Source organism: Buteo buteo, chromosome 8 (assembly GCF_964188355.1).
Source record: "Buteo buteo chromosome 8, bButBut1.hap1.1, whole genome shotgun sequence".
NCBI classification, from domain to species: Eukaryota; Metazoa; Chordata; class Aves; order Accipitriformes; family Accipitridae; genus Buteo; species Buteo buteo.
The window spans coordinates 5,824,732-5,850,786 of record NC_134178.1 but is presented as its reverse complement, the minus strand read 5'-3'; the positions used below and the strand labels follow the sequence as shown (position 1 = coordinate 5,850,786).

Sequence of the window (26,055 nt, the reverse complement as noted above, 5' to 3'; positions counted from 1 at the left end):
AAAAGCCGACGTCAAAGGGTTGAAGTAAATTTGCTAACAGTCAACCGCCGCAGGGTGGTTTTTTTCTGTTGTAACTTTTCTGACATCTCTTGCTTAAAACCTAGGAAGTCAGAAGATCCTGAGGCCACACTAGCATGGCCTCTATTCCCACTGAAAATTGAGATTAATTGTACTTTTGCCCTTAATGCTGCCTAGGTTTCTGTCCTCCCTGGGCTTGCCTGAGGACACCTCCAGTAGGGAGGATTGGACACGGGTATGTGCAGAAGCACTGGAGCTTTTTCAGCATTCCGTCTTGCATAATGCCCGCTGGGTCCCACTTAACCTGCCCTTGATTAAGAACAGTTAACTGCAGTAGATCTTGCACTTCAGTAGAGAGTAAGACCTGAAATAATAGTGTAAATTCCTAACTGAAATCTCATTATCTTTGCAACAATGCTTTCTTCTAAAAGGAGCCCTAAAACCATTACAGTTTTTGTTCTGCTTGAACCAGTTTTAATCATGTGTAATGTATGAGGCCTCTAGTTTCTGCTTTATGTTCTGCGTTGCTCTCTTCAGAGTTTAAATAAGATTTTATGTTGTTTTAATTAATTGAACATCATGTTATGAAACTGATGTACCAATTATTTTTCCCCAGGCTTCAAAGATGTTACCAACAAAAACGTGAAATGTCAGAATTTATTTTAAAAAGAAAAAAAAAATTGCAAACATTATTTGTGATGGAATTAGGATAATGTATAGAACCAACACAGTTTCTTTTTAATTATAAAATGCTCTTAATTTTTATTTTAAAGGGGTTTGGAAGAGGATTGTATATGTTTGTGTATTTGAGGACAGGTGAAAGTATATATGAATTCCATAGGTGGTAAAATATGAGATGTCTTATTGTTACATGTTGGTGCGTTGAAACCTTAGATCCTTTTCTGTGAAACAAATATACAGTCTTGTATGTACAAATAATTTTTCTTCTAGGAGTGGTCATTTATAATTAACACATCTCAGGTATAATTCTCTATAGGTTGGTGACAGAGAAAAAAAACTTTATCCTTTCTTCTTTTGTAAGATTTTGTTTTTTCTCCAGGTTATGAGACAGTTGTGCAGTTCAGCCTTTCTGGCTGCTTGTTGTAAGAGAAAATCAGTGTTAATTTGAAGTACTTGGATGTCAGTGGAACTAATAGAGGTAGATGCTCTCCAAACTATCCAGCAGGACTTTCAGACCTTGCCTGAGTAACTGAGTGGAAGTAAATGTTCCTGTAGAGGATGGTGCTGCCTTTGTGCTGCTACTGTTTCATCTCTGGAAAACCAGGAGGGGAGAAAATTAGACATGCTGAAAGTAGCAGCATAATTATTTTGCTGCAGAAAGATTGCCAAATGATTGACAGGGTGAGTGTGCTGATGGAATGTGCAGGTGTAATGGGATTAGACGTTCACTGAAGTATAGGCGTCAGGACCTGCATATTTGTTGGGAGCAGACTACCTTATAAAATCTAGAAAGCTATGCTAGTTTGTAATGGGTCTAATGGTTTTACTTTCAGAAAACTGTGTGTATGACTACATGCATGCTTATCCTATGTCCCTCCTACTCACCCAAGCCTCAAATACAGAGTTTTCAAAGGCAGATATCTAAGCCGATTCTTAGATATCTCAGTAGAGGTGGCTGATTTTCTGACATACAGAACACTTGCAACTCCCACTTTAATACATATATGCTTTGCTTGCTTTGTTGCATTTGCTTGCCTGAAAGGTAGTACAGGCTATGGTAATAAAATAAATATCACATAGTTTCACCATACAATGAAACTTCTTTGTTGCTGTGGCTACTAGGAATTTTTCTGCCTTAGTGTAACCTCAAACTACTATTATGTTTCTTTCTAACTAGGGTTTCCATCCTAGATATAATAACAAGACGAATAGACAAACAGTAAAAGTAACAATTTCCATTAAAGTTACTATTACCAGTATAGTTTATACTACTCTAATCTAATGGCAAGGATTTGACTGGATCAAATCCCAAGTGAAACTATCTCTATAAATGTAGAAAGCTTTGTATGTTTGAAGATTGGTTTCTTTATTTTATCTATTTATTTGTATTTTCATTACACGTAAGTGAAAGTGGTCATTCAGGGTTTTTCTCAGTCTTCGAGAAACACACCAAGAAATCCATGAACTCCCCAAAACACATGGAATTATGTAACAATTTATACTTAATTATAATTGAATAAAAGTTAATTGCTAGAGGTCTCATACAAAAATTGTTTGATTATTTCCCTATGAACAAGGGAGACATATAAGGCCTTGTGCCATGTCTGAAAAGCCAGTCCTGTGGATGAGGATCTGCACAATAAAGACTTGAGCATACCTTCAAATGATTGAGTTGATGCTCTTAAGAGTTACTACTCCACAGCTGAGACAGCTCACTGTTAATGAAATGAAGAAGCCCATGCCATGTTTTCACAGTTGCTGTCTGTCAGCAAGAGATGGCTACATCCTTAGATGCACCATGTAGTCTCTCGCAATCTGAATAGAACCTAAATTGACGGTTGTTTTGCCTGTTTATAAAGATAATCTTTTCAGAAGGCAGGGCCCAAGTTGCTAAAGAAAGCTTTTCAATCTTCTTTTAGATGAAAGAAGCTTTTGAATATGAATTTTGTTCCCTTCTTAATTCTGCGACTGTAGAATTTAAAACCATAACAGTGATAGATGCAACTTACACAGATTGTTTTCGGCAGGGCAAAGTTATACTTTTACCTTCCACTCATCAACATTAGATCCTCTCTTAGAGGACTAACTCTTATCCTTTTCTATCTTGAAAAATATGTTGGGAACGTAGAAATGCCTTAATGATATTCATAAGCTTATCTTCCCAATAGAAAAGACCTTTTTATCTTTCTTTTTAATCAAGTCATTAGCATGAAACTCAGAGATGTAATCATACCCAACTGGAATTGGGGTCATGCCATAGGCTAGCTGAATAGGAGGCTTCATGCCACGATGATGTATAGCCATTTCACAACAATGCTTTTAACTCAATAAGTCTGCCCTTTAATTACATTTTAAATCTCATTTGAGAAGTTTTTATCATTACGTAAATTGCTCAGTAAATGCTCTCATTCTAAGACCCAATAAAAGTTTTGCTTATGGACTAGGAGAGCAAATTATTTGAAAGCTTGATGGAGAGACTGAGAGCTTTTTTCCCACTTTGTTCATTGTGACAGAGCTTGGTTGTGTTAGCTAAGGTGGTCTATATAATAACAAAACTTTTTACTCATCACTGTTAGATTGTTTGGAAACAAAGTAGGTCCCCAAATCTTACCTGAATTAGTTGTATTTTGATCTGAAAAAAAGAAAAAACAAACACCAAACCCAAACCCAACAACCACTTCCTAGAAGAACTATGACATTTAAAAGAGGAAACTACAGTTGGACCAGTAGTGTCTTGCAAAGCAGAAGAAATACTTCAGTGTTTTGTTCCATCGTTAACCTAAATCATAGTATTTTCAGTCTAGAACAAATGATTTCTTTTGTTTTTTAAAAAATATACATTTCTTTCTGTTCAAATACTTTGAAGGTAATGACTAGCTCACAAGGACAGACAGTCATAAAGAATAGTGCAAACTGGCCTTCTATTGCTAGAAACGGAAGAAATAGATCAAGTGCACCTTACACTGAATCTACCAATCCTGTGCTTGAAATGCATTTGACTTGCTGTGCTGTAGCCATTAATTCAACATCTCCAGAACTATAATGCACACAAAACCATTCCTCTCTCTAGCAGACAGAAGAATAAGCCGTGATCCTGAAAGAGGTGCCATGTGCATGGATCTTTGTGCCTCCAAAGGCTGCTGGAGTCTGCAGGGGCATTGAAATAAATGTCTCCAACTCTCTGAACCCTCACACAGAGTTTAATGCTTTAGGCAGAATCAGAAATTTGCAGGAGTTTAGATGTAATTAAATAAAAGCAAGTAAGATGATTAATTTGAAATCCAGTCCCTAAGCTGTGCTGGACAGAGTTGCAAAATAGCAACTCCATTTCCTATATCTGTAGAAGCAAGCCATAAGGAGGTTACAAAAAAAAAAAAAAAACAAACTTTGAAGGGGCAACTTTTTTTGGTTACACCAGCTGAACTCCCCTGTTGGTAAAAATTTACAGACTATACCAAGCCCTAAGAGCTGCTTTATCCCCTTCAAGTCTGTAGAGCAGAGACCTATTCTTTATAGATGTGCTTTGCTCAGTAGTATTGTTAGAACAAAAAAAAATACTGGTTCAGAACAAGTGTGTAAGTCCTGCCTTCTCCAGGCAACTGAAATGATGTTTAACCAATGAAAATGCAAAATAAAAGCAGAAAGAAACCCACATTTTTGACAAGTTTTGAGATCACCACAAAAGAACATAAAGATTAGATTTTTTTACTCACAGATGGTTATATTTCAAAAAGACGAAGGAAGGAAAGGAAGGGAAGGGGAGAGAACAGAGGGGAAAGGAAGGGAGAATAGGAGGAGAAAGAGGCAGGAAAGGAAAAGAAAGAAAGAAGAAAGAGGAAGGAGAAGGGAAAAAAGAAAAATAGAGAAAGGAAGAAAGAGGAAAAGACAGAAAGGGAAAGGAAGGGAGGAAAGAAGAATGGAAAAGAAAGAAAGGAAAAGAAAGAGGAAGGGAAAGAGGGAAAGGAAAGAAAAAGAAAAGAGAGGAAGGAAAAGAAAGAGGAGGAAAAGAAAGGAAGGGAGGAAGGGAAGAAAGGAAGACAAAAGCTAAAGGGAAAGGAAGAAAAAGGGAAGGTAGGAAAGAGAAAAAAGGAAAATGAAAAAAGGAGGATTACATCATTCATACTTTCTGTGCAGTATAAGAGGTTTGAGAAAACTTGCTACTAATTTAAGCTATTTAAAATGTTTAGCTGTTTTTTTTTCTCCAGAAATTATTTACGGGAAATATAATGTGCTCTGTTAACATGAATATGCAGGGGATGATCAGTTCAGCTAACTACACAGGTGGGGAGAGATTATAGAGGTGTAGGATCTTTGTTTTGTTTTGAGTAATTTTATGATAGCTTTTCTAGCTATTTCAGTATTAGCATGATAGAAACAGTACTGTAAAGTATAGTACTTCTGGGCTATGTATAGCCACACAGGTATTACTTGCTGATGTTTTGAGTACATGTATGTAATTATGCAGACTGACTTTACTTTTTTAATTACTGTCAGTAACGATCATTTTTTTCCTCTATGTTGATTTCTTTTAAGCAGATGGTGCTGTCTTTAATTTTGTGAGACCCCATACCTCAATTAATGCCATTTATTTCAGTAGTAACTCTGTACGGTACCTAGAAAATGTAAAATGCTTCACTGGAAATGAAAAGCACAATTCCAAGGATGGAACTGAGTTTGTAGAGGAGGATTTTAAGTGCTTTAATTTCTTTAAATTATTACATAATTAATTTTGTTTCTACCTTGTATAAAAGATAAATGTTTTGTCAGCTGTGCTACATTAATTTTCATGTCTTGGTCTGATTCACGTATAGTCCAACTAGTGTAACTAATTTCTTCTTCCTAGGACTTCATTTTACTTCCAGCCTACCAATCCCTCTCTGATGTATTGCCCAAATAATGGCAGATTTTGCCATGTGTCATGTCCTTTATATGTTATGCGTATATATTGCTACATATTGCATGTGGGATATGAATGATATTGACACCGATTAATTATTTCTGATAAAGTATCTCAAACCATATTGAATTCTTATAGGACTCTTTGTGCTCTGGGGAGGCTGACAGGACTTTCAATGCACTAGATTTCACAGCAAAGGCTCTGCTGTATTTTACAGGGCTCTGTGTAAAATAAAGCCAGTGGAGCCACAGGTGAACTTCTTCTACCTACCAAGAGGATTAGGGCAGTGAGGATGTGTGCTCCTATGGAGAACGCTAGCAGTAGTTCCAAGGGGGAGAACTGAGTTGGGCAAGTGAGAAATACATCCGTCTTCCAGCTTTATGGCAGTATTGGGTGTGCTGTCTTACAGCCTTAGTGCACTTCGCCCCTGAAATCAGGAATAGAGGTTTCAAGGGCTCAGGACAAAAGTGAAACAGCCAGAGCAAATGTCTTCACCCTGTTTTGTCCAAGAAGACTGTTACCCTCAAGAGAGGTTTATTTCATCTCTTTATCATTCTTAGTTCTGTGACTTATTTCTAGACTCATTTTATATATAGTATAATAAAGTAAATACACATTTTTAAATGTGTAGAAACCTATAATAGCTATTCAGCAAGGTTTCTACAAACAATTATTACAGTACCTTTTATCATCCAACCTTATGGTTCACCTTAATAAGGGAGGATTTCACTCTGAAATTCTTAGGCAAATCTGCGCTTGATGGAGTTGCAGTCTTTTCTAAGCAGTTCAGCTCACTCTAAGCAGTAATTTGTGATCAAAAAGATGTTTTTCATTTTGCTATCTGCTCTTTTTAAGGGAATCTGTTTCCACACAGCCTCAGTAATAACCACTACAGCAAAACTGCAGTGTACAGTCAACTTAAGTCTGACTGTAACTCAGTAGAACTATACCAGGATAGATTTTTCATCCTCTGCAGTTCCTCCATGTGTTTGAACACATTGGAAAAGATGAAAATGCAATAAATAGTCTATATTTAGTCTATATTCTATACTTCTTGGTATGATGTGTAATGACAGCATACTTTTTCAAATATCTTAGCAGTTCATGACATTAAATAGAACTTCCTGCTTTATTCTTGTCAAGAAAAAGAATCTAGTTCATATTGATCTTTCAGTTGTATTTTTGAAACATGGAAATCATTTATTTCAGAAAACAAATAAAAAGTGTATAGATCTTTTTCTTATATGCACTCTGCTTCTCTTGGTATGTGAAGGAGTCAGAAAGAAAGGATCTGAAATACATCAACCAAAATGGAGTAAATATCTTTGTTGCTGCCTTGCATCTTTGTCAGTGTAGGCTTCCTGCATAGCTGGAATAAACTACTTTTAGGAGTATTGGAAGAAGTGCAGTATACACAGGTAATGTGGAACAAGGAAAACCAGGTCTTGAATACTAAGCTTTTGATGAGAGTACTTCACTTTTCATGTTTGTTGCTCATTTAACTAACTGTCCAGATTTAATGTGATACCATATAGTATCTTGAAATACAAATGATATAACTTGATTTTATTTTCAGAAATATGTATCTGTCAGGAGAAAAGCATGGAATGTGTAGACTACGAGACACTTTTTCTAAAAACAAGAAAAATGTGGAAGTGCATTATTTTTTAAAATTCTGTTTTATAAAATTCTGTGAGTATATGTGTGGTAAAACACCAAGAGGGCGTAGAATTGACAGCTTCCTAATGCAAATAGTTGTTTTGATGTACGTGTTCTTGCTGAGGAAAAGTCAGCTGTTTCCATCACCACCCTAAAAACTAAGAATTTTGTGCAACAGGTAATTCTTATGATAATTCTCTCATTCAGCAATAGATTTACCATTTTTTAAATGTGGAAGGACCTTAGAAGTATACAGACAATAAAAGTTAACTTTTTTACTGTGAACTTTATCCTTTCTTAGATATTGTTTTAGCATTTACATTAGGTTTGTGGTACTTAACCTAGCTTAAACAAAATCTTCAAATGCATACATGAAGAAAAAGAAAGTTGGTAATAGAGTATTCTTCAGTCAAGCAAACAAAAATAGAATATTGCAGCTGGAAGCTGAAGCTAGCAACATTCAGATTTGAAATAAAGTACAAATTTTCAAGTAAGGGCATTCATACCTGGCATGTTATACATGGTTGTGTACCTTAAAATGCCATTTAGACAATCTAAATTGTCTATTTAACATCAATTAATAAATACAATATTTATAATACTGTTGCATTCTGCAGAACTACCTCTGATGTATTCCAAACTCATTCCTAACTACTTTACTGCTAGGATGACCATAGGTAAAGTAAAATAGTTGGATAAGAACTCTTATACTGTACCAAAGATGTTCTTAGCCCTCCTTAAAATTGCTCCAAATACAGTGCTAGTCATTGCTGTGCAAGAAATAGGTATCCAGTAATGGACGGCAAATGACATTTGGAACAGCAGTAGGTGAACAAGGACAATCTACTCATGATTCAGTGCAGCTAACATTGCACTTAAAGTATCAAATAAAACCAATTCAATTAGGAACATACCAAGTAGGCTAGTTGTGTGCTCCCCTCCTTCAAAGTCATTCTTCTAAAGAAAATTACAACAAATTTCCATTGGGGACTATCTGTGATGCTCAGTTAGCGCTGGCTCTTGCTCTCAAATGCCATAAATCATTTCCCCTTTCACACTTCATCCCCAGCACTGCCATTTCAGGCAGCAAGAAACCACCATGAGAAATCTTAGTGCCCAAGCATCCCAGGAGAAAATGCAGAGCTTTATTCACTAGGTCATTTATTTTGTGTCTTTGTGTGCGTCTCTGGAAGTAAAAGTACTTTTGTGTGTATGTGGCTACATACAGAGTATGTGTGTGCTCACATATGTATGTGTTTAAACTGTTATTATTATTTTTATTTTTAATCTTTTTAAAGAGATTAAAGATTTCAAGCACTGTTCTCTGTGAACGAATCTGACCTTGTGGAGCTGCAGCATGCAAACGCCTTGGAGAAGGGCAGCCAACGTACAAAGGCTGCATTGAGTGTGTGGGCAGGCAGGAATGCTGGTACCAGGCAGCTCTCTAAAGAATGTTCTTTTGGCAGAAAGAGCCGTGCTAAAAATGAGGGGGAAAAATGAATTCAAAATGTAGAGCTGGCCTGCAGTTTACGAAGTGATAAGAAAAGTTGGCTGTTCAACAGGAGCTGCCAGTTGCATATTCTAGGTCCTTGCTATTCTCAGGCCCTCCTACAGCCATGGCCCTGACCAGTGTTTTGATATAGCACAAAGTGGCTGTTTATTGCTATTGACTGCTGAGGCCTGTGCTCCAAAATGTGTTCTGTCAACAGAATGTAAGCGAACTTGGCATTTTAAAGCTCGGCTGCTGCAGTCGCGTAGATTTCTTGGAATTGCCATGCAGCAGGACCGGTGTTGCAGTCCCCAGCTCAAACTGAAAATGTTGCACAGGAAGACGTATCATGTGAAGGTCAGCTTTACCTGCGATCCTCAGGGTTTTGTGGGTTTTTTTGTTCCCTCATCAGCACAGTAAATATATCTTGTCCTTGCGTTGTTGCCTGTCAAAGGCTAGACTTCTAACATTCTGAATTTTGTTCAGTATGCTCTGTATGGAAAAAAGGTCGTTATTCAGTGCAAACGGCCTTCTCGTGACAGGGAAACGTGGCCTGTTTATACAGTATACGATATTGTCATAAAAGGAGTAATCAAAATCTGTGCTAATTCTGTGTTGCACTGAGGATTTTTCCACTCTTTCGAGAAGTGATAGTTTTGTAAGAAATCACACGTATTGTTTTCTATTGCTTCCATAGGAACTACAGGCGGAAATCGATACTCATACTGACATCTTTCACAACCTGGATGAAAATGGGCAGAAAATCCTGAGGTCCCTGGAAGGCTCTGAGGATGCAGCCCTGTTGCAGAGACGGCTGGATAACATGAACCTCAGATGGAGTGAGCTTAGGAAGAAATCTCTAAACATTAGGTAGGACCTGAATGTCAGCGAAAGCCTACAGTTGGTGTGTAAGATGGAATGCTGCGTTTTGACAGTAAAAAGGTTTAATTTTGTTTCTGATAGCACTATTTTTGTCCATTTTGAAATTATTTGGGCTATTTTGAATGTTGGCTTAACTTTGTAAGAATGATTAAGTTTTTTGGTGTGAAAGTGATAGTAGAGGATTAGGATTTGAGACATATGATGAGGTTTTGTAATTACAGAAGGAGAGATTAGCATGTTTAAACAGTAACTGTACCGCCCTCTAAATGTAGGCTTTTTCTAGAGCTGGCTATGACTTATCAATGAGTCATGAAAGAAAATGATTAAACAACCTATATTTATGATAAGCTTTATTTCTAAGGCTGCTATTTCCAGTGCAAAACTAAGAATAGCCTTGCAAATGAGAAGACAGGTTATTTAAGATTTCAGCTGTTGTCTGGAGAGTGGACAGAATTGCCAAATAAAATCCATAGGTAGTGTCATGAGAGGAAAAACTTCTCCTTGCAAGGAAAAATATAATAAATGGTAATGTTACAAATGGTGAAGTGGAGGTACAGGCTTCAACGGGCTGAAGATGTCTTTTCAAAAGAAATTGTCCAGGAGGCTTCTCTTCAGAAATACAACTTTTACAATAGGCAACAAAGCTCTGTTGCGTTCAGTCTCCGGCATTTTCTCATTTGCTCACTTGCTGTGTTTTGGAGGTAGTTCAGAGGACAGCAAAAGGTAGAAGTGTTTTTCGAACTAATGTATGAAATGTTAGCTTTTTTTCAGCTCAGGCCCTGAGGGGCGTCAGTCTGTGTAATGACAAAAGCCATCTTCATAACATCAATCATTAAAAATAAATGAAAGATGTGAGGTTGAAAAGATATTAGTAGCCAAAGAAAGAGAGACACATTCCTCCTGTATTTTTCTGAGGAGCAAAAGAAGGATATAACCCTTCAAGGTCTCTCTGAGTTTTTTTCTTCACACGCCTCTTACCAATGAACTGGCCCAAATGAGGCGATGTTTGAGATAAGAAAAACAGTCAGTTGGCCAAATATCAGTAATTGAATATATGGCACTTCCTGTCTTTCATTGTTTGCAGTGTAATGTATTGCTGCCATTAATCGAGTCAGAAATAGTAACCCTGGTTATATCACAGTGACTTCTTGCGTTAAACATTCAAAGCAACAGACCACCTCTCTAAAATATTTGCTTACAATAAAAGGCTTAAGGTGTTCAACACCTTGATGATTAGGATAAGAAACAATTCTTAACTTCTAAGACATTTGGTTTAAAAGTTGCTGGCCTCATTTTTTACAACTGTTTTCCTATTATCTGCTTTGTCTGCACAAGCTTGAACACAGAAATATATGAGTCTATGCATGTAATGTACACTAGCGTGCACACACATAAATGTATATTCCCGAAGCTGCAGGAAGGGCAGAATAAGATGGATTCCAGAAAAACATTCACCAAACTGGGGAAGGTCAGAGCACAGCAGCAGTAACAAAACCGCTTTGACTCACCCTTTTTGCACTTTTTCCCTGTGAAGCGAGACCTGGGGAAGCAGGGAAGAAGTGAAGACCCTAGTGTTTGCCTCCAGTTGCTGCCCTTCTTTGGAGGAGGTGGAAGTTTGCGTTTGCTGAGATAAACACGGGAGACAGGAGTTAACCTGACTCAGAAACTTAGCTCCTTGACTGTGTCCCCTCCAAAAGCCCATGCGGTCCTTGCTCCGGCTGTCGCCTCCTGCAACTTCCCATACAACATCCCTGCTTCTCTCCCTCTTCACTGCTTTCACAGGCATCCGGGGGCTTCCCCAGCCTTCACTACCTGCAGTTTCGCCCCAGCCCACAGCTGCCCTGTGAGAGCAGAGATCAAAAGGCAGTATGGTCTATGTGTGTCCCTCCCACGTAGCCTTTAAGTTTGAAAAAGGAGAAAATTTTCCATCAGCTCACATACCAGAGCAGCTGAGCTTTCTGTCAGCCTGTGGCTATTCTGTCCCTTTCCTTTCTCTTTCCTTGCCACTCCAATTACCTGGTGTAAGAGCTTGGAAAGAAGACAGGATCCATAGAGGATTTAAAGAAATAGAACTGTCCCTACCTTCAGCAGTTCCTCATTTCGATATCCAAACTGAGTAATAAGGTCTGCAAACCATTGAGTCCATATTTATCACATGTCTTTATAGACCATTCCATATGAGGTATGGGAGTAGAATTTTCACTGTCAGGAAATATGTGATTTTATGTGCAATTACTGGAAAAGAAGTTAAATGTTATATGAACAAAGCTGGAAGTTAAACAGAAAATATATGAAATAAAAGAAAATATTTCTTTATTTTCCAGTACATTTTATCACTTTACTGTTAAGTAATACTGCTTTTGGATTGAATTACTAAGAGGAATTCTTATGTTACCTGGAAGTGAATTAGGAATTTCTTCCCAACTAGCAATTAAAAACCAGCATATACATAAGTCTAGAAAGTCAAAATTTTAGTGTTCTTTACCTGTGGTATAAACAAAACAGAAGATTTGATCAGTCCCGTGATGTTTCAGTCACATATTTTTCTCTCCACAGAAAACAGTTGCTGAAAATTAGTAGCTCAATACTTGATCCCAGTATTAAAAAAAACCACATTTAGACATACACAGCTGAAATATTTAGAATATGTCTTTGTGGTGGAGACCTTATTTGCACAAAGTAGTATTCTGTCTCTTAATGTTTCCAGTGATTCAATTAGTTTCATTCACACCTCTGTTCAAATGACACAGACATTTGGGTAGTATAAGGGGATTCTATTGGCTTTAACAATTTCCTCATGACTTTTTTGGGAAAGGAGGACATTGGTTCTCTTAAAGGTGAGCAACCACATGAATCTTGTGTGAGTTTGAACAGTTTGCATAGTGGTTTAGAGAAATGCTTGCTCTTCTCTGAGTTGAAAATTACTGTCTACGTTTTAGTTAATTAATCTCCTAGTAATCCAGAGTGATGACTAAGTTACTCTCATGCTAGTCCTGCATAATATTTGTGCACATTTAGTGAGACTGACAATTCAACACAGCTATTAGTCACTGCTGAAGAGGAAAACTAAAAAAAAAAAAAAACAACCAAGAGATGGGAAAAGAATTAATGTTTCAGGCCAGGAATGTGCAACCAAATTTAAAGCAGTGTTGCCGGAATCTAATTCAAAGCTACTGAATCTATGTAAAAATTTTTAAGTTAATGAAACACTAGGATCTTTCTCAGTAAATAAGCTTGTACAATTTGGTTTTTATTTTCACTGTGCCTGAATATATCTTATATTTAACACATGTTTTCAGATCCCATTTGGAAGCCAGTACAGACCAGTGGAAGCGTTTACATCTCTCTCTTCAGGAACTTTTGGCATGGCTGCAATTGAAGGAGGATGAATTAAAACAGCAAGCACCCATTGGTGGAGATCTTCCCACTGTGCAGAAACAGAACGATATTCATAGGGTATGATTTTTTTTAAACAATCTTTCTATCATTGCTTTTTGGTTTACAGGTTAGTGCTGCATGAAACAGTCCTTGTTGGAAAAAGTAAGATACCCTTTGAAATACGTTTTAGAGACAATGAAAACTGAACTTCTTGCATGAGACTACTAGCTACAATTTTCAAACATACCTTAGAAAATCAGCCTGTTGGAGAAGGTAGTGTTTAGTACCAGCTGCTTGGCTTTTTTGAAAAGCAACACAGCATATTCATAGACCTATCACAGACAGCTAGTTTTTGTGGCCAGAACAAATACTAACCTAGTATCATTTGAGGATTAAATAAGTAGTTCTGAAGACTTTTCTAGATCAGGCATTTAAACTTCATGTTTACTTTTTGAAACCCTATTTTGCTATTGATTTGGGGGAACATTTGTGAAAAGAGTAGCTGATATTAGCCCTAATGCACAACTGTGTCCATTATGAAACGATTGTGATAACTGACTGTAACCGTCTATGGCTCATACTAGTTTAATCAGGGATTTCTTATGGAAAGGCAATAGCAGAGCATTTTATGGGGACTGTTCTAGAGTAAGCTTTGTAGTAAAAAGGAACCCAAGTCCAATGCTTGTACGGGAAGTTGTTTTTTTAAAAAAACACCAAATGTACAACCCCCCAAATGGCAGAATACTGCTGAATAATTCTTAAAAAGATTCACACAGCGGTTTTTTTGGTAAAGGTATGCTTTAAGTATGTTTCCTGTGTTGAATCAAGTTTACACCTCTCTGATGCTAACCTAAAGTCTGCTTTCAGGTAAACAGCTTTTAATTTGCTATGCCATTGCAGTCTATTCAGGTCTGAATGTAAAATCACAGTTCTAGTACCTTAGTGGTGCTTTTTTAGTGGTGCCATGAGGAAACCCATTAGGTAACTAGTGTCTTGCTAAAATAAAGCCAAAGAATTTCTGAATGAAGCAGTACATGGGGAGAAACTGTTGTTCTGAGAAAGAATAGGGAACCATGAGAAAGGTAACTGGGATAGCACACCCAACTTCAGCAGCTCCTATTCTATCACATAAGAACTCCGTAAAATCCTGGCTAGCCCTTGTGATAAGACTTCTGTCTCTTTTGTGTTAGTTTCTGATGAAAACTTTAATCTGGGAAGTTCCGATTACTAACAGATGTCCATAACAGAAACCAGACCTCAACCCACTAGGACAGATCCTGATTCAGTAGGGAGTTGTGAATACAGTGTCAGGTTTGGGGTTTTTTTTACAGAGAACAATGTAAGATCAAGGGCAAAGAACCTTACTGATATAAAGATATTGTCCTCTCATGATTAAAAGGTAAATGTTTGTACTGATTGGAATGAAATATAAGTATTTATACTATGACATTTCTCCACTATACACTATTCCATTTCTTGGAATTTACTTGGATGTAGTATTCTAGCTCTCCTCTCCTTCATCTACATGTGTCTTTAGTTAAAATAATGACATTATGGGAGGTATTTTCCTCATGTTTGGTGACCAAGTATACTTCAGTGTGACATCTGAAAAGTTTTATTTCGAAAAAATGTATTTTCCATTGAATAATTTAAATGGTCAGTCAGACAACTTGATACCATGAGAAGAGAATATTCCAAAGCCATTGATCATCCTCTCAAAGCATTGTGCTGCATATATGGAACTTTCAGTTTGTGAAATTTGCCACAAAAGGTATTGTTTCTGAAGTTCCTAAATCTCTGATTTTATTGCTTAATGGAGAAATGTAAAATGGTACTATAAAATGAATTTGGAGCTGGAATACCTCCAATCATCAGGTAGCTGTATTATAAATATTGCTTTAATAGATTGTCCTACCTTGTGCTGAAGGACATATTTGAGAACAAGTAGTGAGAAGATCAAGTTCAGAAAGAGAACATGACATATCTTGCTGCTTTAAGTTATTGGGAACCCTGAGTTTATGAAAAGTCTGGAAATATCATATACAAGCAGGCTTGGCTTTTGGCATAGGCAAACAGGCATTTGTCTACAGTAGCAGACTGATAGGAGGTAGCGGCTATATGGTTTCTCAAGGGCCTATCTTTACCTAATGGCTGAGAAAGATAAAGAGAAACGTGAAAACAAAAACCCCACATCTTGCTGTCAGTGCACAATGCTTTTCTAAGATAATGTAACACTTTGCTGCAGGGGGCAGCTTGGTCACTTTTCCCAGGTCTTCCTTCGGGAGAGGTGATGTGTAGCATGTGTCTTTCTCACAAAACTTTGCCTGGGACTTCAAGCATTATCACAGAAACGGTGAGGCCAAAACATCCACAACTTTATGGAGCACCACTATCCCTTTTTACCTCTCCCTTTGTGAAAGTTAAGATGTATGAAATACCTGAGGTTTGTTCTAGCCAGCTGTCTGTAGCAACTTCCATAAAGTAGTTTTAAAGCCCACCCAGAACATCAGGATGAAAGAAACAATATAGATGTTGCCTTAACTCGCATGACATTAACTCAAAACCAAAGTTATCCAAAGGCAACTCTTGAGCCAGAGCAAGACTTAGAGAAGGATTTGTGTAGAATTGTTACAACAAAACTTTTGTCATCTGAATATTTGAGTATTTGATAACATTACTTTTCCTCCTAGATCGAGGAAATAATTTTTTCATCTAGAGAAATTACTTCTCATGAAATTTTAATATTGTATATTTTTCTATAAGCTATTCAGAAGTTGCCCAGAATTCATCATAAAAGTGGCAAGACTTCAGTGATGGACTGAGACCTCTCTGTCACTTACCAATCAACTGAAGTGTTTAAAACTTACAGGGATGAGAAGTGTTGCATAGAAGTAAAGTACCATGTATAGGTGCAAAGTGACTTTACAAAATAGATCTCCTTCTCACTTTTCCTTTTTGATTATCTTCTCTGCCACATGCAGATACATACAGACACAAATCTTTGGTCATCCTGTCTAGTATCAAAGCTAGAACATTTTAGTTCCTGTTAGAAATATGGCTTCTTTCCTTTTCCCATTCTGTAGCACTTCTGTAGTTTAATGTGAGGCCTTTCTAGTTATAGGTATTCTGATTCCCTGTGGAAAAAAAGAACAAAACATAATCCTTGAAATTAGGTTACCTTGTCTGCTCTTCAAAGATCTCTTACAGAGAAGGAGGGAAAAACAATCAGTGCAGAACATTGTCGACTTCAAGTAGTCTTTGACAAAATCAATGTTTGCAGCTTGGAGTTTTTCTACTGTATTTCTTTTTCCCTGGACACTGTGGACTTTCTGTTACTCTAAAAAGTTTCTTTTAGAGAAGCAGACATATAAAAAGGCTGTATCTGAATGAAAAGCTTAGCTCATTTCTGAGCAGAAGAAAAATGCTTTTAAAAAGGCTTGCACCACAAATGTAGAAGTATCTAGCTTAAAACTGGAGCACAGTACTGGAAAGCTGCTTTTTTCAAGAGTTTTGGGCCCCTGCTTAAGAACAAAATTTAGCTCTCAGAGTGTTGGCTGTGAAAGTAAAGAGTAGTTGAATTTTGGTCTTAAGAAAAACGAGTTTGCTGATGGTTCATTTTGTTCTCCTGACTGTCAGTTCTGGAAATCAGTCTTCAGTGAACAAGCTAAGTCTTTACCTGATCTGACCAATCTTTTAAATGACCCAAACTTCCAGCTTTGGTCTTCCTATATCAGTACAATGTCTTTCCTTCTGTGAAGAATTGGTTTTGCCAGGTAAAGCCAGAAGTGAACCCAGGTAAGTTCTTCACTGGAAAAAGGAAACAGCCTCGTCAGGAGAACATTATTTATAAGCAGTTTAACTGATTGCCGTTGAGAAATGGCACGATGAATAAAAACACGATTTTATGCCTGAATCCTTTTTCTAAAGCAGTGTTACAAGCTGATTTTACTTTTTTTTTCCCCTTAAGGATATACTTTAAAGAAAAACAAACATATTTAACCTCTCTGTCATTTAGAAGACCATCTGGAATACCTCAGACGTTCATAGCAGAGAAGAAAAGAAGTTGAGTCTTATCATTAGAATGCTCCTAGTTGCCAAGATTGGCTTTAAAAATTTTAAGAGTAGGATTCAGAAGAAAATTTCAAATGCTTGAATCTATGCCAGAGGAGAGCTTGAACTCAACTGAGAAAAGAGATATCCATGCAGTCAAAATCATTGTTGCATTACAAATGTGAGGTGCTTTTTAGACAAGGCTTATATATATATATAGTGGGCCATTTGGACAATTTTTGGCATCTGAGGAAATTGTGTCTACACAAAAGTCTTAGAATATGTGTGTGTGTGTGGGCGTTAGTCAATGATAAAAAATACTGCTGTTCATCAAAACATTATTTAATTATCTTACAGTTTTCTTTGCTTTACTGTCATAATAATGTTTTATTGAAATCATCTTAATAACTATGTACATGTTGCCATTAATCTCAGTTAAGTAACATAGGCATCATGCAGATAGCCTGCTTTTTCTTTCATTCTTTTAAGAGTTGCTACATCTTCTGTGTAGTAATTTTATTAACAGCATAAATAACATTTATGAATTTAGAAGGTAATTACTAACAATTCCCTGGAAAACTCTTTCACATGAAATCTATAGCAACAGTGCCTAAGAAGGAGTATAATTCCCACTTCAAAACAAAAACCTTTTCTGGTGGCAAAATCGATATCTACTTTTTAAAATTGAAGTCAAACCTCATTTTTAAAAAGCATTCTGGTTGGGAAACATCTTGAATTAATTTAAGTGTACCCTTTCTCTTTAAAATTCACTACAAGGAAAATATCTGCTTTTCTAATAACAGAGATTAATGTTAGTTTTACTAATGCAACTCTCTTATTATATTTTCATCTTTCAATTTAAACAATTTGTGTTTCTCCATCTAAGGAGATTTAAGGACACCCATGAGGAGGTAGTGGAGGTCTGAGATAAGCTGATCAATATATGCATTATTAAAATGGTGGACAGAATGTCATTACTGCTGTAGCATTGATGACAAATAGAGGTGCTTAAATAAAGTAGTTTACTTGGTTTTTTGTCAGGTCATACATTATGCACGTTCGATTTCCTCTACAGTAACCAGGAAGTGTGGAAGAAGTTAAGGAATTCGATGAAATTAGCCTGAAATCATTAGCTGTAAATTAGACATTCATTTAGGCTAATTCCGCTTTCAGCGATGGTCTGCTTATTATAAAGATGTATTTGTCAGGGTCAGGGTTCTAGATAGATAAATTCTTTCTTTTTTTTTTTTTTCCCAAAAGAAGAGAAAATATCATTTATTGCTACTTATGATTTTTTTTGATAGTGTGTACATATTTCACAACAAAACTTTAATCAGAACAGCTGGCTTTATTTTCATACAGTAAGAACATTTTTTGGAATGGGATAGCATGAAATGAGCATTTATTATTTTTAATGCTATTCTGTGCTACTGCTTCAGTCTCATGTTTTTTTCATTCTCGTCTGTTTAAATTTCTTATACTGAAACATATTTTAACTCAGTAGAATTCTGCAGATCAAAACTAGGGAAGGCAATGAGAATTGTAAATAGATCTTAACACCATATTGTGTACTATTCTAAAACTTAGGATTTACAGACTGTAATCACATCCAGCAGCTCCAACATCCAGAATGGAAAAGTTGGAAAAGAAAACATTTAACACATCGGCTCACTGTTTTCCTTTAATAAAAGAGAAAGAGAATCTTTCTGTTTGTGACTAAATACAAAATATACAAAGTCAGAAAGTTCCCATCAGCATTTCTCTATGGTTTTGAGAAGATAGATACAATGATTCCTGCTCACACACTTTATGGGATGCAGTATGCATAGCTGATTATGTTATCCTTGTTCTGTTGCACGGGAGATATTGGAGAAATGTGGCTTTAAACCTCTTTTGGAAATATAATACTACTAGGTGTATTTGGTTGGTATAGTTTTATGCAAAAGCAGTACAAGCTGAAAGAAGGTATTTTGTGTCCTCGTCGTTTGTACATGTACGTAGCTAGGCTTGACCTGACTACAGCAGCAGCACTCCATACAGCAGTACTACTCATTCCCAAATCCATAGCTCAAAGGCATTTCTGGCTTTCAAATAGCCTAGAAGTTGGTGTAGTTCTGTGGTCCCCTGGAATAGCTATGACTCCTTCCTGCTCTTGGTGTGTGTGGGTAGAGCAGATCTTTGTGCTTGTGCCTCCTGTTTGATTGGGTTTGGGCACAGACGTTTCTGAGAAATAATTTCTCTTCGGAGACATTTATAAAGCACATTATATCTTTAAGCTGTTATAAAGTGTAATGTTTAAAAACCAATATGACTGTTGATGTCACTTTTAACACTGTCAGATAAGAGCAAAGCACACGGTCCATGGGGGAACATTTTAAGTGATGCTACCTGCTGGCTTCCTTGAGCTGCAGACCTGCCACGCTAGTGGGGCAGAATGATGTCATGTGAGCACAAAGGCTAATTAAAGGAATAGATTAGATTTTCCTCATTTGGAGGCATGAAAAAGGCTTATTATATTTCCTCTTTCCATTGCACTTCATGCACAAGTCAAGTATGAATTATAGAAATTTCTAAACCTAAAAATGTCTAAGTTAAAAAGTTTTAACCCTGGAGTAACCCCACTCAGTTTTTATGCAGAGCAATGTCCCATGGTAGTTTACTTGTTAATATACGGTACTCTTCTTTATTTGTGAAAATCAGGGTGGGTTCTTAAGGGTCAACATGATTGTTTAAAACATTCATCACAAATATTAATCAAACAATAGATTCCCTTAGGAGAGCAGATACACTCTGTGAAAGGATCCCAATCCCATTGATGTCCATGACACAAAATGAACAGTTTTTCTTTGTTCTTTCCTTCAAGAAAGCACACTTTGCCTACGGGTTTTCCTGATTCACAGTTACAAACCTTATGATCAGTTCTTGACCACTTAATAAAAAGTTTATTTAATTATTTATAGTAGAATAATGTAGTCATGTCCTTAAGTTTACTTTACTGAAATGTATTAAGAATTTTTTACCTGTGAGTGCTCATATTATAAACTGCAGGTGTGATTCTCATTATTAGTTCTGTTGGGTATTTCCTGTACAGAGCATTTCATCTCAAATATAATTCAAAGTGTAATGAACTTTTTAATACTGAATTTATAATCTTTCATTAGTTTGCATAGAAACCCAAATTTTGTTTAATAATTAATTTAACTAAATTGGTGAATTTATTATGTTAGAAGCCTGTATAATGCCTGTGTTGTAAAAAGAATTTTCTCATCCCTGGAGTAAAATATCTGTTTTCCACCCATGGCATATGGCTCTCCTTTTTGCAGTATTGTGTTTTGTGTTACACTACACTACAATTATCTGCATGTTTTACCTCTATGCTACTTGAAAACAGCATGCATTCAATATTGTTTCATAAATAGAGAAGAAAATGTTGAAATAAAACAGTAGTAAGGACCATTTAGATAAATTCAATACAACATGCAAAAGACCCAATGGAACATGCAACCCACGGGCCAGGTTTCACCTGCTTTTTTGTGCAGTGAACACTTGGATTCAGATTAATGGAATCTTAAATTGTCTTTAACAAAACCAACCAAACAAAAAAACCTCTGAGATATGTATAGTTTCAGTAGTCTACCAAAACTTCAAATAAAACCTTGAGAATCTTACTTATGGTTGTTTTAAAACCAAGGAATAGAAGAGAGGTATTAAAAGGAGCTGTTGCAGGAGGAATTAATATGCAAATAGGAAAGAGGAAGAAAATGCAAGAAAGGAGACAGGTGCCGAAAAGCATGATAGGAAAGGAAGAGATGAAAGGGAGAAATGCAGTTGATCTGGAAAGGAGCAGAATGTAGCACCAAGCAATGTTAAACATAAAGATATGGAAACTGATAATAAATACTGATTAATGCAACTAGGAATTAACTATTTCATAAGGACTACTTTCTGCCCTTTTGTTTTACTCATGTACGCCTACATCTAAGCTAGATTGTATTTCTGAATTCTCACCTAGGCCTTGATTCTACATTTCAGAAATCTCAGTTCATGTAATTTTGGAAGAGATGCATCTACACCACTGCTAGAGGAGAGCGTTACGATTTAATACATTGGAATTTTTTTGTTACTAATTGTTACAGGTTAACATGTCAATATCCATAGGTCTTTTTTTTTTTTTTTTTTTTCCTTCTAATATAACATTTGCCAGCAGCAGTAGCAAAGTGATAGCTGTGAGACATACTAGATTTTCCTTCACATTCTGGTAAATCCTGCTTTCAAGAACCATTAGCTATGCTGGTGTGGTCCAATACAGAGCCAGTCGAAGCCTTGCGCCTTGCAGCTTGGTTCTGGAGTTGACCCTGATGTTAATCAACGAAAAGGATCCCTCTCACAGCGAGAATTTGATCAGCAACCTTGGGTAGTTTGCAGCATGCTGGCAGTACATTTGCTCCTTTGAATACAATGTGATTTCAGGTTAAGCAAGAGCTGATTATCTCTCTCTTTTCTTTTTTTTTTTTTTTTATTTATTTTTTTTTTATTGTAGCTACTTGTAATACAGCCATGGAAGCTGTTGTTGGAAAATTTGTTCTTAAATTGATGAAAACAAGGGCTAGCACTTGGTATTTCATTATATATCCACTTAAAATAATTTTGTTTCATCTCTCAGACTTTCAAGAGGGAGCTGAAAACAAAAGAACCTGTTATCAGGAGTGCGCTTGAGACTGTGAGAATCTTCTCAGCAGAGCAGCCTGCGGAGGTACTGGAGAAGGTCTACCCAGAACCAAGAGGTAACTGAAGAAAGAGCAGGGTAATAACACATTGCTGGAAAGATCAGCGATGATCAGCGATGATTAAATAAATTCTGCCAGCCGCTGTGAAAGTATTCCTTTTACACTCCAAGCTGAATGTCAGTATTCAGAGACTAAGCTAAAAATATAGATGAAAGAAACCCTTAGTGATCCTTCTAAACACTGTGGAACTAAACAGACATGCATATTTATAAGCAGATTTTGAAACTGGCTTTAAACCTTCAGGACCTATCTATAACTATAGGCCCATTTGAGGTCTGAAAGCTGCAATTTAACCTAAAACTCAGCTTGTAGTCTCAGTACTACAGAAGTTCCCAAATCTACTCAATTGCAGCAAAAGGTTCACAGTGATTAATATTTATGTATGTGCAGAAGTGTTTTGCTGAATCAGGACACAGTAGATAAACTTTTAGCTACACCTCGCATTTTTAAAAATGCCTTTATGTGCTTAAATGCGTATTTTGGTGATCTGTATGGTGGCAAGATTTAAATTTGTTAAGACATTTTCAAATGAGAATACATTAATAAAATAAATTTCACAGGTGTCTTTGGTTATGAATAGTTTTTTACTGTGCTTTGAACTTACCAGTATGGCAATTATTTTTCTTCTAAGACAGAATATTTCTTAAAAGACTCTTGACTTTCACATTTAGAGCTGTCACCTGAGGAAAGGGCCCACAATGTCACTAAAATTCTCCAAAGGCAAGCAGATGAGGTCAGAACTGAGTGGGATAAGCTGAATCTACAGTCTGCTGATTGGCAAAAGAAGATAGATGATGCTCTTGAAAGACTGCAGAGCCTTCAAGAGGCAATGGACGAACTGGACCTCAAACTACGCCAGGCTGAAGTGTTCAAGGGATCCTGGCAGCCAGTGGGGGATCTGCTCATTGACTCTCTACAGGATCACTTAGAAAAACTCAAGGTACGTGTCAGTATGTCAGTATTTCTGAGTATAAAATAATTAGCTTGTTTGTTGTATGAATCCCCAAATCAGGAATTATCTTTTAAAATAAGAAATCGATAGCTTTGTAACATAGTGATTTATATTTTTTTTTTAAAAAAGTACCTATAAAGAGTTTTACAATTTCTGCAATTAAAATGGAATCAAATCAACATTGAGAATGTATATTGCTAATGTGTCAAAAGCACCACAGAAATGTGTAAATATCCTCATCACACTCACTGTTAGCTCAGGAGATACAGAGTTAACAGTAAAGAAAGCAAAATAGAAAAGATAGGAGAATACATGATAAAAGCATAGGAAATTAATTCTGTTCTTTATTATACTTCTGTAAGTATGATGAGTACATAATTGTGTCTATACTTGTAGAGGAGAATTTAAATAATTTAAAGGACATGGTTTTGTTGTTGTTTTGTCATGATGGTGGTATTTGCTATCTGTCTTATTTGATAATTAGGCCTCATAACATAAAATAGTTTAAAAAAACAAGCCAACAAACAACCCTGGAAAAACTGTCATTATTTTCTATAACTTAATGCTTATCTGCTTTCGAGGTTTGTTTCATAAAATGATTGCTTATTGAGACACTCGTGAGGACTTGTCCTCTTTCAGCAGGACTGCCATGGACAGACTTTATAAATACTACAGGATTCCTTTAGCTAGAGCACAATAAAGGCAGTTGCCATTTTGATAAGAACAAAGTGCCTCTGTTCCATTCACACAAACAGGAATCATCAGTCATTTTGAAAGAGACCTGCGATGACTGTTATTTTCTCTAGTAGAATATTAGGATCTAAGAAAGAGTAAATAGGATGACTAATGGCAAGGAAAAATGCCTTTAAAAGTCACAAGTAGTTTATAAAAAAAAAAAAGTCCATGAATTTTAATCACATAGGATGTTTAATGAGTGTCTTGTACAAATATTATACTATACAAATAAAGTACTTGGTAGCTGATGAACAGTTAGCTGCAAAATTTGTTTATCTTCATTTAAATTCATAAATGAACAGAAGAGATCTATTTATAAATTCTCAGGAAGTGCCTTCTATTATAGCCATGGATTTTTTTGTGATTTTGAAGAAGATATTCTGAGCAGAAACACTGAATCCCTGATATTACTGGAAAACAAATCAAGTCACTTAACTCTAAAGCTGTGACCATAACTGTTGACTCCATAATTATAGTGCTGAATCCTGTTATGGTTTAAAACAAAACAAAACAAACAAAAAAAAAATCTGTCCTAGAGGACATAATGAAATTCCAATAACAGCCATGACAAAATAGAACTCTTAACCTTATGAAAATCCAGAGGTACTTTCAATCGGTAGATGTCTGTTTATTCCTTATGGAGTCTCAATATTAGGGTCAGACAGAAACCAAGACTTCCATTTCAAGATTTAAAATTAGATGCTACCACCTACCCCCTGATTTTTATCTCATTTGTACCATATTTACTTAAAATATTTATGAATGTAGGGGTATCATAAGACCATACTGTAAGTTTATCAGGTAAATGGTAAATGAAAATACCATACAGAATATATTCATATCCTTTATTATATGAATAAATAGCATAATACAGATAAATAATCTGTAACTTTTTATTTCATATATGGCAATTATAGTCTGCTAGATGCACACACACGGCAATATTGTGCTTTCAGCACCTTTGAAGTGATCATAATTAGCTTAGGTAATGCAAGAACACAATAGGCCAAAAGCTGAATAATATTAACTGTGTGAGTAGTACAATAATTGTCCCAAAATGTGCTGTCTAGAATGTATGCATATATTGCTCTAACGAAACGTAATTCCAGCATAGATACTGAAGACAAATGCATGTACTAGTTAGGCAATGTAAGCACGTTTGTGAAATTAATGACTACCAAGAGATTTACAACTGTGCCTGCAATTTGAAGGCCTATATAAAACTGTATGGGTTTAGGTTTTGTGGGTTTTACCTCAGTTATTCATATTTGACATTCATATTTTTTCTTAGAGTGAAATCTATTTTAGAAAAGTTGTAAATCAAGACCAGTAATTTATGTAAAAAGCTTTCAAGTTTGCATTTGCTACATGTGAACTGGCTCGACTATAGAAACTCTGATCTTGATCCTTTCTACCCTTAGCATAGCTACCTAAATTGTACAAATATTTAAAATATACTTACAACCCTAGCCTTAATTGCTGGGTTTAATTTTTCAAAACCTGAAATAGAGGGTTTAATGTACATTTATTATCTGTTACAGGAGCAATAAGACATGATTTAAGCCCATTTTTATGTTGAACATATTTGTTGGATAGTAAGTTCGTTTCTGATTTACTCCCTGTCTTGCTAAGTTTAGATGTAACCATTATTACTATCTCAGTAATAATGATCAAATTTAGTCAGTTTTTCTTTCCCTGCCCTTTATTTTGTTTAAATGAAACCCAAACAATTGGGAAGCTATTTTTTTGTGCTTCACTTCCAGAGCTATCAAAGATGGAAGAGAAAGATTGTATTTTGGCTTCTTTTGTACAAGAAATTAAAACAAATCTAGGCTTTTCTACAAAATGTAATGCATATTTATTTCTTCATAAGACTTTAACAACTACATAAAATAAACTTCCAATAACAGTATTATATTCATAGTTACTTGTAAACAAAATTGTTGCTTTGAGAGGAAATTAGTTACTAAAAGATGGCTAGTCTAATGCCTGAAAGTCTTAGTAAGATTAAGAAAGCTAATATGGGAGCGTTTACGGAAAAGGGTATGTAGAATTGATTTAAAGCATTAGCTGGTGAGCAGCAGCATCTGCTTTGCATGCGCTACAGAAATGAAGAACTTCATTCCTAGTCTAAAGTGGAGGTCCAGTGATGGGAAGACTGAAGGGGCAAGAGAGATTTCTGGTAGAGGGACAAGTGGAGGGAGGGGGAAGAAAGTTCCAACTTGCTCAGCACTGAATTGATTCCTCCTACATCCTAGTTACCTCTTCCAGTCTGCAGGCCCAGTCCTTAGCTCCAAAACTGCAGTAATCCCCCAAAGTGCTGTATGCATATGGGAATGGAAAATGAGTTAAAAGCTGTTGTGTAATTCCTAATGTGCAATTTTAAAACTTACCTTACAATATTCGAGATTGGGAGAATCACTTAGGAATCACTTAGACATTTGACTCAGCTCTGCAGATTTTAGATGCCTTTGGCGTCTGTCGTTTGGCCTGTATAAGCTGTTTTAACACAAGCCTGTTTACTACT

The 26,055-nt window shown here is 36.2% G+C and overlaps 1 protein-coding gene across 14 annotated transcripts in view; it reads left to right on the top strand.

The window, feature by feature from the left end:
• DMD (dystrophin) overlaps positions 1–26,055 on the top strand; it is a 1,298,312-nt gene that overhangs the window by 1,083,726 nt on the left and 188,531 nt on the right. For 12 of the 14 annotated variants that reach the window (XM_075033523.1, XM_075033524.1, XM_075033521.1 and 9 more), the window contains 4 exons: positions 9,442–9,614; positions 12,926–13,082; positions 21,718–21,838; positions 22,513–22,781. In XM_075033523.1, the coding sequence (XP_074889624.1) occupies positions 9,442–9,614; positions 12,926–13,082; positions 21,718–21,838; positions 22,513–22,781 (720 nt within the window). Of the gene's footprint in view, positions 1–8,999; positions 9,102–9,441; positions 9,615–12,925; positions 13,083–21,717; positions 21,839–22,512; positions 22,782–26,055 lie in introns of those variants that run through there. The other 2 variants (XM_075033528.1, XM_075033529.1) reach the window with 1 other exon arrangement.